Source organism: Numenius arquata, chromosome 3 (assembly GCF_964106895.1).
Source record: "Numenius arquata chromosome 3, bNumArq3.hap1.1, whole genome shotgun sequence".
In the NCBI taxonomy this organism is placed as follows: Eukaryota; Metazoa; Chordata; class Aves; order Charadriiformes; family Scolopacidae; genus Numenius; species Numenius arquata.
The window spans coordinates 11,422,019-11,437,653 of NC_133578.1; the positions used below are offsets into that span (position 1 = coordinate 11,422,019).

Here is a 15,635-nt window from a genome sequence, read left to right on the forward strand (position 1 = left end):
ATAGCTGAAGGTACTGCTTGCTGGCTTTTCCAGGGGTATTTTTAAGAAGCGGCAATTAAATGCCTGCTGCAGTGCGCCACACTATATATTTTAGCGTGCCTGGCTGGAGTCCTTGTTGATAAACGACTTGGCAACCTGAGAAAGCAAATTTCCCTCTGTCTATACTCATCCCCTAAGGGTTTCTTTAAGCATCTGCTGCTTTCCCTTTCTTCTGTGCAGCAAAGCTGGCTGCTGGGGCACAGTAAGCATGGGTTGCACAGCTGAAAGCTTTTAGCGAGAGGGGAACGGAGGGAAATTCAGCCTCCAACCCTCCAGCACACCCAAATTTTTCAGCATCGGGGCAACTATAAATGGACTTGTGGGCTACAATTACAGGCTGGGTATTGGCTTGCAAATGAGAACAGCGAGATTTTTGCGTCCCCTCATCCAAATGGTGAAAACAAGCAGCTTGTTTTGTGGGACAGAAGGTGGCTCACAGCCGGATCCAGATGGCAGCGGCTGCTCGGTGTGCTCGACGAGGTGGGCATCGCAGCCATGGCTCAGGCTCTCAGTAAAGCCACCCAAGGGGCTCTGCTCCACCACAGCTCTTGTCTCCTTGAGCCTCATGGTGCTCAGACTCCCAGGATGAAATGCAGACTGTCCTACCTATGTATCTCTATTTTCTTGGTGAGTTCCCACTGAAGCTATTGCAGGTGGTTAGAGGAGACCACTCCTGAAATTGCCACCTCTGGTGTGGCAAGTACAGCAACCCCAAAGGAGACACGCAAGGCAAGGAGGAGTAGATGTCCCATGGGGGTTTCTCTGAGGCACAGCTTTCTTACAGAAGGTGCTTGGAAGCCAAGGACAGATGTGCAAGGCTTAACCTTCAACACACTGAGCCGTGCCTTTAGTGGCTGCATGGGTATCATCCGCAGCACTATTTTGAGACGCCATCTGGGTGACAGGCAGGACATGTCCCATAGCCTGGTGAATCTTCGAGCTGCAAAGTGGGGGGAGTGCCCCTCCCAAAATATATGACTTTTCTCAGTTTCTTGAGAGGCTTCAGGCTCTGTCACCCTACATCGCAGTTTCCCTAGTCAGGCTCCCATTCTGCCCACTCAGCACGTACAGCATGCGTTGGGTTATTCTAGCCCAGAGACGGCGTTTTGGTTATAAGGAAGATGGGCAAAACTGGGATGTTGCTGTTTCAGATGACACAGCTGTGATTTGGACTCCCTTTGACTTGTTGTGAGCTTTGAAGAACATCTGAGGCTGCAGTGCCAGACAAGCCTCGGGGCTGTAATGTAGGGCAGGGACAGTTGCTGCTGTTTTTCACGTGACTGTTGTGCAGGGAAATCCTCGCGCAGCCCTGGCTGGTACAACAGGCTGGAAATGCAGATTCCCCTGACAGACCTCACCGGAATGGCTCATGGCAGTTCTTAGTAGATGCTCCGCTCCGGGCAGTAGCAGGCTGGATGGCAGACCCAAGGCTGAAGCTACAGCTACTGCACCGAGTCCTGCTGTTGCTGCCGCCGCTCATCAGCCTTAATGATCGAGCCAAGAAGCTGGGTACTGAGTAACGTCCTAAGTCCTTGCGTAGGGCCCAATTTGGGAACATGTTTCTATTCCAGAGATGCACACAGCCATCTGTGTGCTTTTGGAGATCCCATAAAGCATATAATGTCTGTTGCCGTCCCTGGGAGAAGTAATTTCTGGGTCCGTGAGATACAGTAGGTGGTAGAAATGCAGAAGAAACTTGTGCAAAGAGGGGATGAGATTGCTGCTGTTACACATCGGCACAGTGGGGAGCAAGTGGAGGAAGGGGCAGAGCTAGCTAAGCTAAGGGGTAATGCTGGCTTGGGAACCAACATTTGTTCCATAAATGTGTTTATTCATTTTCTAAAAAAATAAGGAAAGGATTCTGGATGATGGGAGAGGTGGGAGTTTGGAGCAGCCTTCTAGCAGGAGCAAGAGAGCTGATCCCAACACTTCTAGGATGGAGCAGGGGCTCCGGCCACTCTTGCTCACAGAAAATGGACCTGCAGATGCACAAACTTCTTCTCCATCTTGTTTCTCATGTTCTAGTAGACATTAACATCAGATACACCAAAATGTCTGTCACCCTGGGGTTCTTCAGCTCCTGGACAGCCAGTGTAATCCACACCACATGCTGATCTCTTCTGTTGGGTGACTGGTGGTGTCTGGATGGGTTATACCAACGCTCCTGTTTGCCCTGCAGTTTTCAGCTAGCTTCATGCCATCTCTCTGGACGTGGTGGGACTTGAGGTCAGGCATCCAGCAAGCACCAGCTGGACAGAGAGAGGGGAAGATCTGCGTGGCCCTCCCTGCTCCCATCATGCCCTCGGAATGGGGCACATGGACTGTGCTGGGCTCCAGCTGACCATCAGCTCTGGAGACCTACACACTCTTCCCATGGACTCCACACTGTGCATACCTTCCTCTGTTGTTTGTTTAAGACATTCTTTTTGCTCCTTTAAAGATTTATTCCTCCTAATGCACAAAAAAAGCATGATTTGAATTCATCTCATGCACAAAGGTGGGTTTCGGCATTTGGCCCCACAGACCAACCTAATTTCCACTGGTGTGAATCCAAAAATAAATTTCATGTCTGTGTTTTGATTATGCAAAATTTTCTCTAGTGTAAATGAGAATAGAGATTGGCCTCGGTGTTACTGCCATGAACCGAGCCTGATGGGATTTTAATTTTTTTTTCTTGTTATTCCTTTTAGTCATTGAAAGCAGCCATCACGTGAGAAGAAGTTCAGACACAGAGATAAGGACTTCTGGTGCTCTCGTGGACAGTGTGGAGCTGGTGACGATGATGACTGGGAGCAGGGAGCAGGCATCACTGCCTGCCAGGCACAGTGCGGTGCCGGCAGCGAGTGGAGTCACAGGACACTTTGGTCCCCCCGCCGGCGGTGGGGATGTCACCCTGCCAGGAGGAGCAGAACCCCCAGACACCGCATCTGCTGGGGCAGCAACCCACCTGCCCACCCACAGCCATCCTCCTGGTGAGTTTTATCGATGCGAGACTCCCTGTTTGCCTTACCCAGCCCAGGGATCGAGTGTAGCTGGTGGGTTAGGAAGTATTCCTGCCCCACTGCTAGAAATTAAGATTTTTTGAAGAAATGCAATGCCAACAAAGCTGATTTTTTTTTTTAATGTTACAATGAAGGTGATTCTCGGGAGCTGCTGCTGTTGTTATTCACCACCCAGCAGCACCCCAGAGACTCCTGCCCATCCACAGAGCTCGAAGGCTGCACGCAGAACGGAGACCCTCGGCATCCCCACACCTCCTCCCAGGAGGAGCTGAACCCCACCGCGAACCCAGCCTAAATTATAAGTGCCCGAGTTAAAAATATCTGACCAGCTGCGTCATGATTTGTAGCTGAGGTCATCACGTGGAGATCGTGCAAATGAACACTTACCTTTGGGCTTGTTCATAATCTTCACCGCATTTGGTGGGACTGTGGTCATGAGTAAACCAATGTACTTTTTCAAGCGTGCCACTAAATCAAAGTCTGTTTCCCCCACCAGCAGGACAAGGCTGTGCTGATTGCCCTGTCCCCCCTTCAGTTTTTTTCTTAATACCCCAGATGAAATAAGTGTCTTGCTGAGATACAAGCATAGAGGTTTTCTTTAATTTTTTAATTCCTCAATTTTTTTCCTACTTAGGGACTAGAGTATGGAGCTAGCCTGCCCAGGCTGCCCAGCTGCTCGCTGTCCTGGCATAAGCTATTTACTGCTTTGTGCTTTTTTAATGTTTTAAAAAAAAAAAGTATCTGTGTTTCTCTTGCTGTGCACAAATGAAGACAAATTTTGAAATACTGATATTTTTTGGTGACAGAAACCCTCTGTTCCCAGCAGTCCCTCTTGCAGCGTGCTCTATCTTAAATAGAGGAAACACAGGGGATGCAGCTGTGACCCTGTCTATTGCATATGGCAGGGCTGGGTACCACTGCAGGTGATGCTGCTGCCACCCCAGCTGAGTCACTTTAATGTGTCCAGGGAGAACATGACCCTCTCTGTGCTGCTTTCCAGCTGCTGGAAGCCATCACCGTGCTGCAGGCAGCCAGGAGGGAGGCAAGAGGTCTCTGGCTTCTCCTGGCACCCCTGCAGCTGCCAAGGGGACACCCCAGGTTTTGGAAGCTGTCAGCACCGATTTGGCCGAGAGGACACTGGGTGGGCGCCGCGGGGCCTGGGACTTGGCGGGGTTTGACAACACAACGAGGATGGTGCTGCTGCCTTCACCTGCAGAAACTCCTCGCCCAGGTGAGCCATCCCAGTTCAGCCTGGGAACAAGGAGGTTGCTCTTGCCCAGAGAAGCTAGACATTGGTTGCATTGCTAGAGCTTTGTGCGCTGCGTCGGGCCCTCCATCCTCACCATGTGCCCAGAACAGTTTCTGGCTTGCTTCATGCACTAAGGTGGAGAGAAGGATCCATGCAGCTCCTCCTGGCCTTGAAAATGATTAATTACTCAGTGCAGCTCCCAAACACAAAAGTTGCTGTAGGCAGACTACTGGCAAGGGGACCATGGGCTCCTGGAGGGAGGTGGAAGGTGACAGCGGAGGATGCTGGGTGGGAAGCTCAGCCCACCTCTGTGCTCTCATTTGCTTTCCCCATTGCCTTGCAGGCACCAGCAGCCCATCTCGACTGGTGAGCGGCTGGGTGGGCACAGAGCCGCCTGGCAGCCCTTCCACAGGCACTGCAGCCACTTCATCCAGCCCCTCGGGTAGCAGTGGGGGGATACTGCAACCCCTCCACAGCACCTCTCTCCCTGGCTCTCCGGGACAGCCCCAGTCCTCCTCCCAAGCTTCCAGTACCCAGACTGGTGCACACCGTGTCGTGCTACATCCCAGGGATGTCACAGGGGACTCCACAAGCCCTTTGCTCACAGCATCGCCTGCCACGGACAGTGCTTTTGGAGGTGAGCTTTGCTGGCCCACGGATTTGTTTTATCCTTTATATGGCTTTTGCTTTCTTGAAACAGAGAAAGTGCTGTGTTTTGCATGCACTCTGTTCGCTATTATTTGGGTGGTTAGTTGAAATTCCCTGCTGAAAGAAGGAAAAAGCAATGGAAAAAATCACTTGGTCCAAAACCCCCAAAGTTTTCCACTTAAAAAAAAAAAAAGGTCTTTGGACCTTATCATTGTGTTTTCAACAGGGTGGGCATCTGCAACTGCAAAATATCTTGGCTGGTTGAGTGTCAGCTGCAGAACAAAGGTGAGGTCCCAGCCCCACCTGAGCTGTGTGTCCCACCCGAGTGGTGCTGTAGTGGGGTGTGAGGTTGGTAACCCACGCTCATGGCCACGCCGGGTGAGTTTGCTCTTGGCTAGACAGGGTGAGATGCCTGTACAGGACAACAACACTGAGATCCCTGGGCTCTGTGGCTTCCCCTTGCTTGCTTTGCAAGCAGCTGATTTCTGGAGCTCTCCAAAATGGAGACTTTGCCCTCCTCCACATGAACTTACTGAAAACTGTGGTGTTGCTGAGTCTTGTGTCCGGGGCTTGCTGGGAGCAAACGCATCTCTAAGGTTCTTGCATTGACACGTCCCTTCCCTCTATCACAGCTTCTGGGAGCAGCATCGGGGCTGCAGAGAACTTGAGATCTGGGTTTTCCTCCTCGGTGGCCCTGGCGCAGGGGCCCTCCACAGAGCACCAGCTCACCCCTTCTCACCCGGCTTCAGAAAGCACTGCCACAGGTGAGCTCGGTTAGTTTATGATTCGTTGTTTTACCCTTTTTTGCACTTCCTTAAGCATTTTTCCCTATGTCCTGTTAAGCCCTGGGATCTGTCGTGAGCTGCAGGCTCCTATGGGAAGGACACATGCTCAGCTTTCCCCACTTTGCTGTTTTATGCTGTGTTCAAGCTACCAAAAAGTACTAAGAGAGCCTGGGCCGATTTCCACCAGTCTTAGAGCAAAGGTGGGATTTAAAAGGCAAGTCTCCACAGTCCTTGTCCCGGGGGGTTTCCTGCTGGCTGAGCTGCCCCGGCTCTCGTGAAGCCACGCTGTCCTGGCAGCGAGCCCCGGGTTTTGTGCAAGGTCTTCCTGCAGCAAGGGGATTAATGCCTTTCCAAAAGAGCACTTCGTCCAGATTGAAAACTTCCTGTGCTTAATATCCGTATGTGCGCTGTAAGCATCTGGGAAGAAAATGGATCCATCTGTTTATAATTTCATACGTATAAATCCAGGGTTTTTTTTATCGTGCCGTAGCCATTGGAAGCAGCTACCAGCCATCCAACGTCTCGGCCGTGGAGAGGAGACTTTTGGATTTCCCCACCGCTGGCACCTCTGTTTCCACAACAGCCACCAAGGGTGGAGGGAGGACGTTGAGGTCTCTGCCAGCCAGCACCAGGCTGGCCAATGCAGCAGAGGTTTCCACCTCTGGGACCGAAATCGCCAGCTCCTCAGACCAGACCCAGTCCCCTGGGATGTCTCTGAGAGCCCAGGGTGGTGGTGGCAGAAGTGCCACGGACCCGTTGCTCATGAACTCGCCGTCTGCTTCGGAAAGCGCTTCCACGAGTGAGTTTTGATAGCTAGCTGGATAACTCGGAACATTATTTAAAGACTCTTTATAAACAAAAAAATACATCCTTTTTATTTTAAAGAAAGGAGGAATAATATTGTATTTGGCACATTCTGTACATTTAAAAACATTTCACAGAAGTGAAAGTATGGATAAATATTATTCTTGTTGGAAGAGGAGGATAGATTTTCCTTGAAAACTTTCAGCTGAATTTTGCAAGGAATAATTTCAGGAGTTCTTATATAGAGACCACTTTTTTTCCCCATCTTAATGATTTCCCAGTATTAAATATTTCCGTATTGAATATTCACACGTACGTTGTCTACATCTACTGATAGCGGGATGAAACCTACCCAGATGTTTTCATTTACATGTATGCAGTTTTATATTTCTTTTATATATTTTATTTTTTTTTTTTTAGCCTTTAGCAGCGATTACGAACCCAAGCGCATCCCAGCTGCAGAAGAGGCGACGCTGCACTCAGACGCCCGTGGTGCTGACATGCCCAGTGTGGCAGTGGGGGCACCGGGGTCCCCCGCAAACGGCCGCACAGATGGGGTGACAAGGGGCTCTGCTACCAGCACCGACCCCACCACCTCTTTGAGAGGGACCTTCTCCTCCTCGGGGGCTGGAACACACCGTCCTAACGGCTCACGGGAAGCCACCGATCTCCCAGCGCCTCCCAGGGAGCCTTTGCTCACAAGCTCCCTCTCTGCCTCCCAGAGTACTTCCAGAGGTAAATTTGTTAGTCTGAAAGTTGGCTGCTTTGGGGCTGGATGAGATTTTGCATCCCCACGCTGTTTTTCTTTAGATACAGCCATCAGTTGCTATTGGATACATGGATATTTTTTATTACTGGCTGCATCGGGCTGGCAGCGGGGCTGGTGGGAAGGGTGGGAGTGGATCTTGGCGTTTGGGTGAGAAAGTGAAAAACATCAATGTCCTCACTGCTAATGAAGCTCCGGTGCTGGGGAAAGCAGCCATCGGTTAGATATACGTGCGTGCACTTTTTCCCTGCTGGAGACACTTTTGCCAAGGATTTGCAGCTGTTGCCCGGTGCTGTGTCTGCCATGTGGGCTGGTCTGTAGGAGAGGTGGCGGTCTGGGAGTCCCCACCACCACTACACTGCTGACCCTCCCCATGCCCTTGTAGTGGTCCCAAGTGAGCTCTACCCCACCTCTCCTGTGAAGACAGGCTGAGAAGGTTGGTGTTGTTCAGCCTGGAGAAGAGAAGGCTCCAGGGAGACCTTGTATCGGCCTTCCAGTACCTGAAGAGAGCCTACAGGAGAAACGGGGAGGGACTCTTTATCAGGGAGTGAAGTGATAGGACGAGGGGTAGTGGTTTTAAATTGAAAGAGGGGAGATTTAGGTTAGATGAGAAAAAAAATCTTTACTGTGAGGGTGGTGAGACACTGGAACATGTTGCTCAGAGAAGCTGTGGATATCCCGTCCCTGGAAGTGTTCAAGACCAGGTTGGATGGGGCTTTGAGCAACCTGGTCCAGTGGGAGGTGGGGTTGGAACCTCATGGCAGGGGGGTTGGAACTCGATGATCTTTAAGGTTCCTTCCAACTCTAACCATTCTATGATTCTATGATTGTACAATTTACCATTAATTCACAATAATTAAGCCCATCGCTCAGCGTGTTGTAGTGTAGCTCCTGCCGAGCTGGTGAGGTATCGTCATCCCCAGTGCTGTGGTTTGGGGATGCTCTGGGGCAGCAATGCCTGCTAAATGAGGGGTAAACCAGGCTGGGTCGAACACCAGGCTGGGGTGTTTCTGAGCATCTTATGGGTGAGGCTGTGTCCAGTTCTGCATGTCTCAGGGTGCCTGGTGCTGTGGGGGGCTCGGCCCCATGGCTGTGCTATCACCCCAGCACTGAGACAGCAACTTGGCTCTCTGGACTGTCACTAAAAAACCTAAACCAGGCCTTTTTTAGCTCATCCTCCAGATTTGCTTTGAAGTTAAAGGTATATAGTCCTGATTTAAACAGGCTCAAAGGTGCCTTAAATGCATAAATCAGGTATTGTGCACAGCCTGCCATTAAAAACCATGGTTTTAAGTTGAGATTTTCATGGCTTTTTGTTAGCCACATGTGCTCGAATGTAAGGGATTCACCTCTTCCCAGAGCAGTGCCTTTTCCAGGTTGAGAACTGTTCAGTTTCTCAACAAACAGTATAGAAGTGTATACCGTACAAAGAAATCCCTCAAATGTATAGCTCTATATGCTCAAATCAAACCTGGTTTTATTGTATCTTAGGTGTCAGAAGCAGCCACCGACCAGTTAACAGCTCAACGACAGAGAAAAAAACCCTTGCTTCCTTTCCCACCAGCGCTTTCATTTCAGCCATGGCCACCAGCAGCAGTGGGAGGCCCCCAAGGTCTGCCACGAGCAGCCGATGGGCAGCAGAAGACTCCACGTCCAGCAGTGGCATATACAGGACCTTGGGCACAGTCCAGTCCTCATCCGCGTCTTCTGTGAGAGAGACCTATGGAGTTCGTGGGTCCAGAGAAACCACAGATTTCACCGAGCGGGTGGCAGATCCTTCGCTAACAGGCTCTCACTCTCCTTCAGAAGGTCCTTCATCAGGTGAGCTCAAGTTAGAAGTGAAATACCTTTTTTCTTGTAGGTAAAAGGAGGACTGTTACTGTATCTTACATTGCCTGACTCTTTTCTGCTATGCAGAATATATTGCATGGAAGATGCAGTGTGATGTTGTGTCTGAAATATTTCAGCTCTTGCTTGACCGAAATATGTGGTTTGGGTTTTCGACAGAAGGGGCACGTGTGGAAAGTTTCATTATGCCAAGCAAAATAATTAACTTTCAAATCACGATTCCCTTTTTTACTATCTCCAGTTGCTATCTCAATTTTATAGGCAAGAGAACTAAGCAAGGGAGGATTAGATCATGTTTCTGCAGAACCAGGGACTCCAGTTCCTGCCCTCTGTCCTACCCCTTGGGCCATGCTTCTTCCCAGGAACTGAACCAGTTCAACAAATTTAAGGCAACTTTGAATGTGGTCTCCGAGGCCCTTCATGCCGCTGTTTGGTTCTAGACCCCTCTGTGGTGCTGAAGGGGTCTGATCCTCCTGATCCCATTTCTTCAGACTTGTTGTGCCTTGTCTGAACTCATTTCCAGGCTTTTCTGGGTTGTTAGGGTATTTGTTTGTTCTAGCAGCATGGAGCGCACTCAGGCACAGAATGGTGAAATCAAGTGCACAGCGTAGCAGTTCAACAGTTTTTATATAATAGCACTTTTCTCAGCATCAAACCACATTTTTTAGAAGACAGATCTCTGTAAGGAGGTTTCACATCTTTGGAAATGTCCTATTTTCTCTGGATTGACACCTTCTCATATTTTCTATTGTGCGAGTACTTGCTGCCTCTTGGTGTTACTGGAAGAAAGCTTGTTTATTTATAGTTTCACATTTGTAAAAATGTAAATTTTCTCTCCCACATCTTAGCTGCTAGAGGAAGCCATGTGTCATTCAGCATCTTGTCAACAGAGGGAAGAACCGATTTCCCTACCACCAGCACCTCGATTTCTGCAACAGCCACCAAAGGTGGAGGGAGGACGTTAAGGTCTCTGCCAGCCAGCACCAGGCTGGCCCAAACAACAGAGATTTCCACCACTGGTACTGAAACCATCAGCTCTCCAGACCATACCCAGTCCTCTTTGGGAGCCCAGGCTGGTGGTGGCAGAGTTGCCACTGTGTCATCCACGGACCCGTTGCTCACAGGCTCGCTGTCTGCTTCAGAAAATGCTTTTCCAGGTGAGTTCTGACTGTCCCCATGGGACTTCTTTCCATAGACCTCAAACGTCCACTCTGTATGGAGCAGTAAGGGCATGCTAGAAGGTGCTGGACAATGGCATTGGGCATTATGGAGGAAAATGTCAACTTCCAGAGAAAAATGCATTAGCTGTTTTTTGCATTTAGTCACCAGAATAACCCAGCCTTACTGCAAGAGCAGTGTGGCCCCGAGATTTGGTGTGTTTTCTGAGACAGCACAATTTGAAGACAGCCCCGTTGGCTGTGCTTATACAGGCAGGAGGCAACACCACTCATTCCCGACTGCCCCCCTGGGATGCAGAGGCAGTTTTTATTGATCCCATACAAGCCTGCCGTGCTTTGTTTCGAGTACCGGGGAGTAAGGTGCCGCTGTAACCCCACCTCGCTCACCACAGGTGCTGCGATGGTGGTATGGGCACACAGTGCCCTTGGCCAGACTGCGGCACTGAGAGCAGCACCAAAGGGAAGCAAACCCAACAGCGTTCCCAGGACTTGTTCCTAGTGCCCTCTTCAGGGTGTCCTCCTGCGAGCGGCACTGCCTTGCACATGAAAGGGTTGTGTTTTCATGGTTTTCTCCAGGTTTAGATCTTCTGCCTTGTTATATCTGTGCCGTCAACCTAAAGGTGGTGATGGAAGAGACAGCGCCCACGTGTTTATGGCTGTCTATAAATCTGTTTTCTTTTGCCTTTTCTCAGCGGAAGGGACCTCAGCTACAGGAGGACGCCTGCCCAATGCTACTCTCACCAGTACTCCCAGCTCAGTGACAGCCACCAGCAGTGGGCAGAGGAGCACAGAGCCCATGTCAGACGCCCATGTGATATCCAGTGTGGCAGGGAGCTCCGCTCCCATTCCAGCCCGCACCAGCTCCTTGAATGTGGTCCTTCTGCCATCTGCATCAGCTGGAGAGCCTGGGAGGCAGAGCAATGTTTCACAGGGTGGTGTTGGACTCAGTGAGCTTCCAACGAAGCCGCTGACTGCATTTCCTCCTGGCATTTCAGTGTCTTCACCTTCACCAAGTGCTTCAGGTGGGTCTTGTGGTTTCCTGATTTGCCGTGGAGGGCACCCCTCCTCCTTACCCTCTCCTGAGCTCCCACCCTCCCTTTTCTAGCTTTAAACCAGATTTGCCTTTTTAGCAAGCCAGGTTTATAGCAAAGGGCATCTGAGCACTGCACAGCTGGCAAGTTATCTGTCTCACTGCCTCGGGGCAGCGCTTCTCGTGTCAGGAACAGGATGGCCGGGCAGCTCTTCTGGGCCACATGTGCCCCTGTGCAATGGAGCCTTGACCTTAGCCCTCAAACCGAGGGAGCCTGGCATAAGATGTGGTGAGGGATCGGTAGACCCTTCCTTATATCCCAGCTATCGTGTGTTTCAGCCTTGGCTCTGCTTCCAGGGTTCCACCAGAGCTGGTTTGACACCCACTGGTCCTCCCAAGGGAACTTTCTGCCTGATGTCCAATACCAGGTCCTATCTCCCTGCCACTGTTCTCCTTCAGAAACACCATGCACCCCAATCTGTTTTATTTTTCTGGTGTAAAGGGGAAAAGCACAGATCACCTGGGAACCCTGCTTAGCAAATAAGTGATGTTGGTAACTGAGCTCCACCTCCACTGTGGGAACTGAAATTCAGATTTCAGTCCCTGTAGAGGCCTCAAAGGTATTAATAATATACAAAATATATATTTTTATATATATCTGTCTGTATCTCTGCTTTGCAATTCCAGAGGGAGGAAGAGTTTCTGGTGCTCCTACTGAGACTACGTACATCTCAACCACACTCTCCAGCCATGGGGAGGGGACATCTCGGGCTGCAGCTAATCACAGCACATGGAGCACGCCAGCAGCAAATCCCACATCTCACCCGGACACAGCTGGGGAGCCCCACACCAGCCCCCTCCCATCCTCCACAGAATGGCCTGGAGCAGGACACGTCTCATCTGGCCGAGCAGGGTACCCGGAGACCAAGGTCACCCTTTCATCCAGGGTCTCCACCTATTTCTCAGCTGCCAGTGAACCATCCAGTGAGTTTTTCTGAACTCTGGGATGGTGTTTGAACTAGGAAAAACCCACTACCTCTCCCTCCTCCTCTTCCATGGGGTTGATATGACCACCAGCACGTGTCAGAGCTGTTGCGGGTGTTGTAGGCAGAAGTTATAAGCGGTGGTGATTCTGCTCCTTGGTATTGTATATCTGCAGCTGTTGGTCTTTAACAAAAAAGTCTCAGAAATGAGAAGCCTAGCTTCTTGCTGTAGGACATAGCTACTGCCTGCCTGGTTTGGGGCAGTAGTTATGAATATAAATATGCCGTTATGACTCTAATGGTACTGATTGTCCCTCTGCATTCAGACAGTCCTGTTTCTTTGGAGGACGCTTTGTTTGTTAAATCCACATTTAGGGTGATAGATATGTGAGATTTAATCTGTGATTATCTGTGCAATTTTATTAAACTGCATTTCAAACCAGAATTTTTGTAGAAACCGCAAGTACTCTATGCTCTGAGATGATAAAATCACATTCCTGCTTTTCGATCCTGTTCCAGCCGTGGGCAGCAGCCATCCTTCGCTAAGCAGCTCAAGTGCCGAGGACAGGCTGTCCAGCCCCATCACTGATCCCGCGTACACTTCATCCACGTCTGCTGGTGGTGGAGAGAAGACGCTGCACTCAGTGACAGACGGGGTGCTGGCTGGTGGCACGGAGAGCTCTGCTTCCTACACCGAGACCGCCAGCTCTACGGGGCCGGCTCAGCCGATGTCGGTGGAGCAGAGCGGGACGGCCAACGCCTCGGCCAGCAACGGGGGCTTCTCAGACTTCTCAACGGAGACGCTCTTCGCACGTTCTTCCAAGATGCCCACTTATTCTTCTTTCCAAAACGACCTCACAAGTAAGTTAGTGTCTCCTGGTGGAGGAGTTCACATTGTCGTGCCTTTACCTACGTTGTATACAGAGTTTTCGTTCATTGGTACATGCAGTGCCACCTGTGGGTACACTTTGGGGGATGTTTTCATCCAAGGACTCAAAGCCAGACCCCACCTGGCTGGGAAATCATTCCAGAAGTGAAACCATGAGCCTGAGCAGGGAAACTCTCCTGTTTTGATGGCCGTATTATTTTTTTGTGTCCTAATTGATTTCTTGTGCGTGCTGCTTTCAGAACTGTTTCATGCTGACCTAAGTCACTTGTAGAATTAAATCAAATGTTCATTACCCTTTTTTTTTATTTTTAGAGATTGCTGAATTTATCTGTGCACCCTGAAATTCGTATTATAAGATTGACTGCACCTTTTATGCTAAATAATCTGAATTTTTTGCAGACTGATGTGCTACTCATTTAGGATTTCCTGACTGCAAAGTTTTCTACCGATGAGTTTATGATAAGCTGAAAATTAACATATTATAATAATTTCATCCTGCGGAGGCATGAAGTTCACTGCGTGTGAAAACAAACTGACTGAAGAAGATGGATATTCTTTAGTTGGGAACAGAGGATAAGAGGGAGAGGATATGGGTTTTATAAATTATGAGTGATAAAGAGAACAGATGGGTTTTCCTGCTTAGCTTGCCACAAAATAGTGTGGAAAGATAAGCGCTCAATCACATTAGAAAAGCAATACTGGAAGAAGAGTGTTTTAGAAGCCTACACCTTTCACAGGAGCCTTGTTTCTGTCTGAGTTCACCATTTTAGAATGAATGAAGGAGCGCAGAAAACTCCTGATTTGGCACCCATGCTTGGATGGTGTTCTAAATTTTTAGAAGAGCACGGGCAAGTTCACAGACAAGAAAATTTTATGTATTTTGCAAGTGATTTTAATATAACATCAAAATACTTTAATATTACTCCATTTTTCTAATATATTTTGTCCTTTTACTGCAGGCTTTTCAAGTAGCCGTCAGCCGGTCAGTAGCATCGATGCTGAGAAACGGACCTCGGTTTCTCATACGGACGGCACATACATTTCAACCACGTATACCAGAGGAGGAGAAAGGACCCTCCTGTCTATCTCAAATAGTAGCACCTCTGCTGACTCCTCAGAAAGTTCCACCTTTTTTTCTGAGATTTCCAACCCTTCTGATTCATCGAGGTCTTCTGTGGCACAGGACAGGAGGAACAACGTATCCAGCGATGGCAGTTTTGTTGAACCATCTACAGAGCCATTGCTGGTACATTCGTCCAAACTGTTGACTTCTGCTTCTCCAGGGACCGTACAAAACACAACTCTCTTCAACACTGACTCTGAGTTATTGACCACTGGCAGATCATCTCTGTCTTCATCAGCATTTCCAGCCTCTTCTGCAGTGTCATCACTGCATCACTCGCTGTCATCAACACCACCACCAACTTATTTATTTACATCATCAGAGTCATCTGAACCACTCTCGTCCTCTGTGATGGCATCTTCATCCCCTCTGCAGGCTTTGTCGTCCTCTTTGCCCAGCTCCTCATTGCTTTCCCCATCCTATTCATTAGCATCTTTATCGCCTGTCTTCTCGTCACCATCATCCATCTCTCAGTCTGATGATAGTGGTCAAGCAGTCACCTCTGTAGCTACGACTGGGATCAGGCAGGCACCCTCCACAGCCACCGTGGCTGGGAGCTCACCCAGGGGGACCAACAAGCACAATGTCACGCACCAGCCCCAAAACAGCACCACCTTCACCTCCACCAGGTCTCCTCCTCTCCCCACGGCGCCCATGGAGCAGCTTGGCGGACGCATCATATCTGTGTCCATTCCCATGACGGTAATGGAGACCACCTCACTGAGAGCCACCACCACCCAGGGAGGCAGCTTTGGGACCGCAACGCTGCTGCCCACTACAGCTGGTGATGCCCCACGGACTGGGCCGACAGATGCACCCCTTAGTCCCTCACCAAGTGCAACAAACCACAGCGTCATCATCCCCGCGGTGGCACTGACGACTGTGAAACCTCCTGTGCTGACAACACCGGCCGGTCACCAGCCAACCCCAGGTGATGTTAGCACCACGAAAGATCACAGACCTCAAACGCCCACTACCACTAAGCACATGTATACCACTGATGAAAGCACAGAAGCTGTGGATCCTACCACTGCAAGGCCTGGTAAAGTCACCAAAGAAAATATCCCTGTTGTGAGTCCTTCTGAAGCCCCTCCAACCAGCAAGACCACTGTGAGCATTGCAACTACTTTGGCTGCTACCAAACCAACCACTGTTCCTCCTTCAAGTAGCACTACTGGGCTGAGGACATCGTCTCTGGCAACAGGTAATATATCTAATGGCACTCATCAGTGGTGAGGCGGGGGATGAGGGGGCCAGCAATGCCTGGGTCCCCCTTTAAGGGTCTTCCAAG

General features: G+C 49.9%; 1 protein-coding gene across 1 annotated transcript in view; it reads left to right on the forward strand.

The window, feature by feature from the left end:
- The window catches only part of HEG1 (heart development protein with EGF like domains 1), a 50,130-nt gene that overhangs the window by 16,743 nt on the left and 17,752 nt on the right, over nucleotides 1-15,635 (forward strand). Inside the window, exons 2-12 of the mRNA XM_074145651.1 lie at nucleotides 2,730-3,011; nucleotides 4,042-4,272; nucleotides 4,634-4,927; nucleotides 6,214-6,522; nucleotides 6,948-7,262; nucleotides 8,785-9,114; nucleotides 9,990-10,298; nucleotides 11,012-11,341; nucleotides 12,037-12,333; nucleotides 12,852-13,193; nucleotides 14,181-15,548. Coding sequence (XP_074001752.1) covers nucleotides 2,730-3,011; nucleotides 4,042-4,272; nucleotides 4,634-4,927; nucleotides 6,214-6,522; nucleotides 6,948-7,262; nucleotides 8,785-9,114; nucleotides 9,990-10,298; nucleotides 11,012-11,341; nucleotides 12,037-12,333; nucleotides 12,852-13,193; nucleotides 14,181-15,548 — 4,407 coding nt within the window. The remainder of the gene's footprint in view (nucleotides 1-2,729; nucleotides 3,012-4,041; nucleotides 4,273-4,633; nucleotides 4,928-6,213; nucleotides 6,523-6,947; nucleotides 7,263-8,784; nucleotides 9,115-9,989; nucleotides 10,299-11,011; nucleotides 11,342-12,036; nucleotides 12,334-12,851; nucleotides 13,194-14,180; nucleotides 15,549-15,635) is intronic.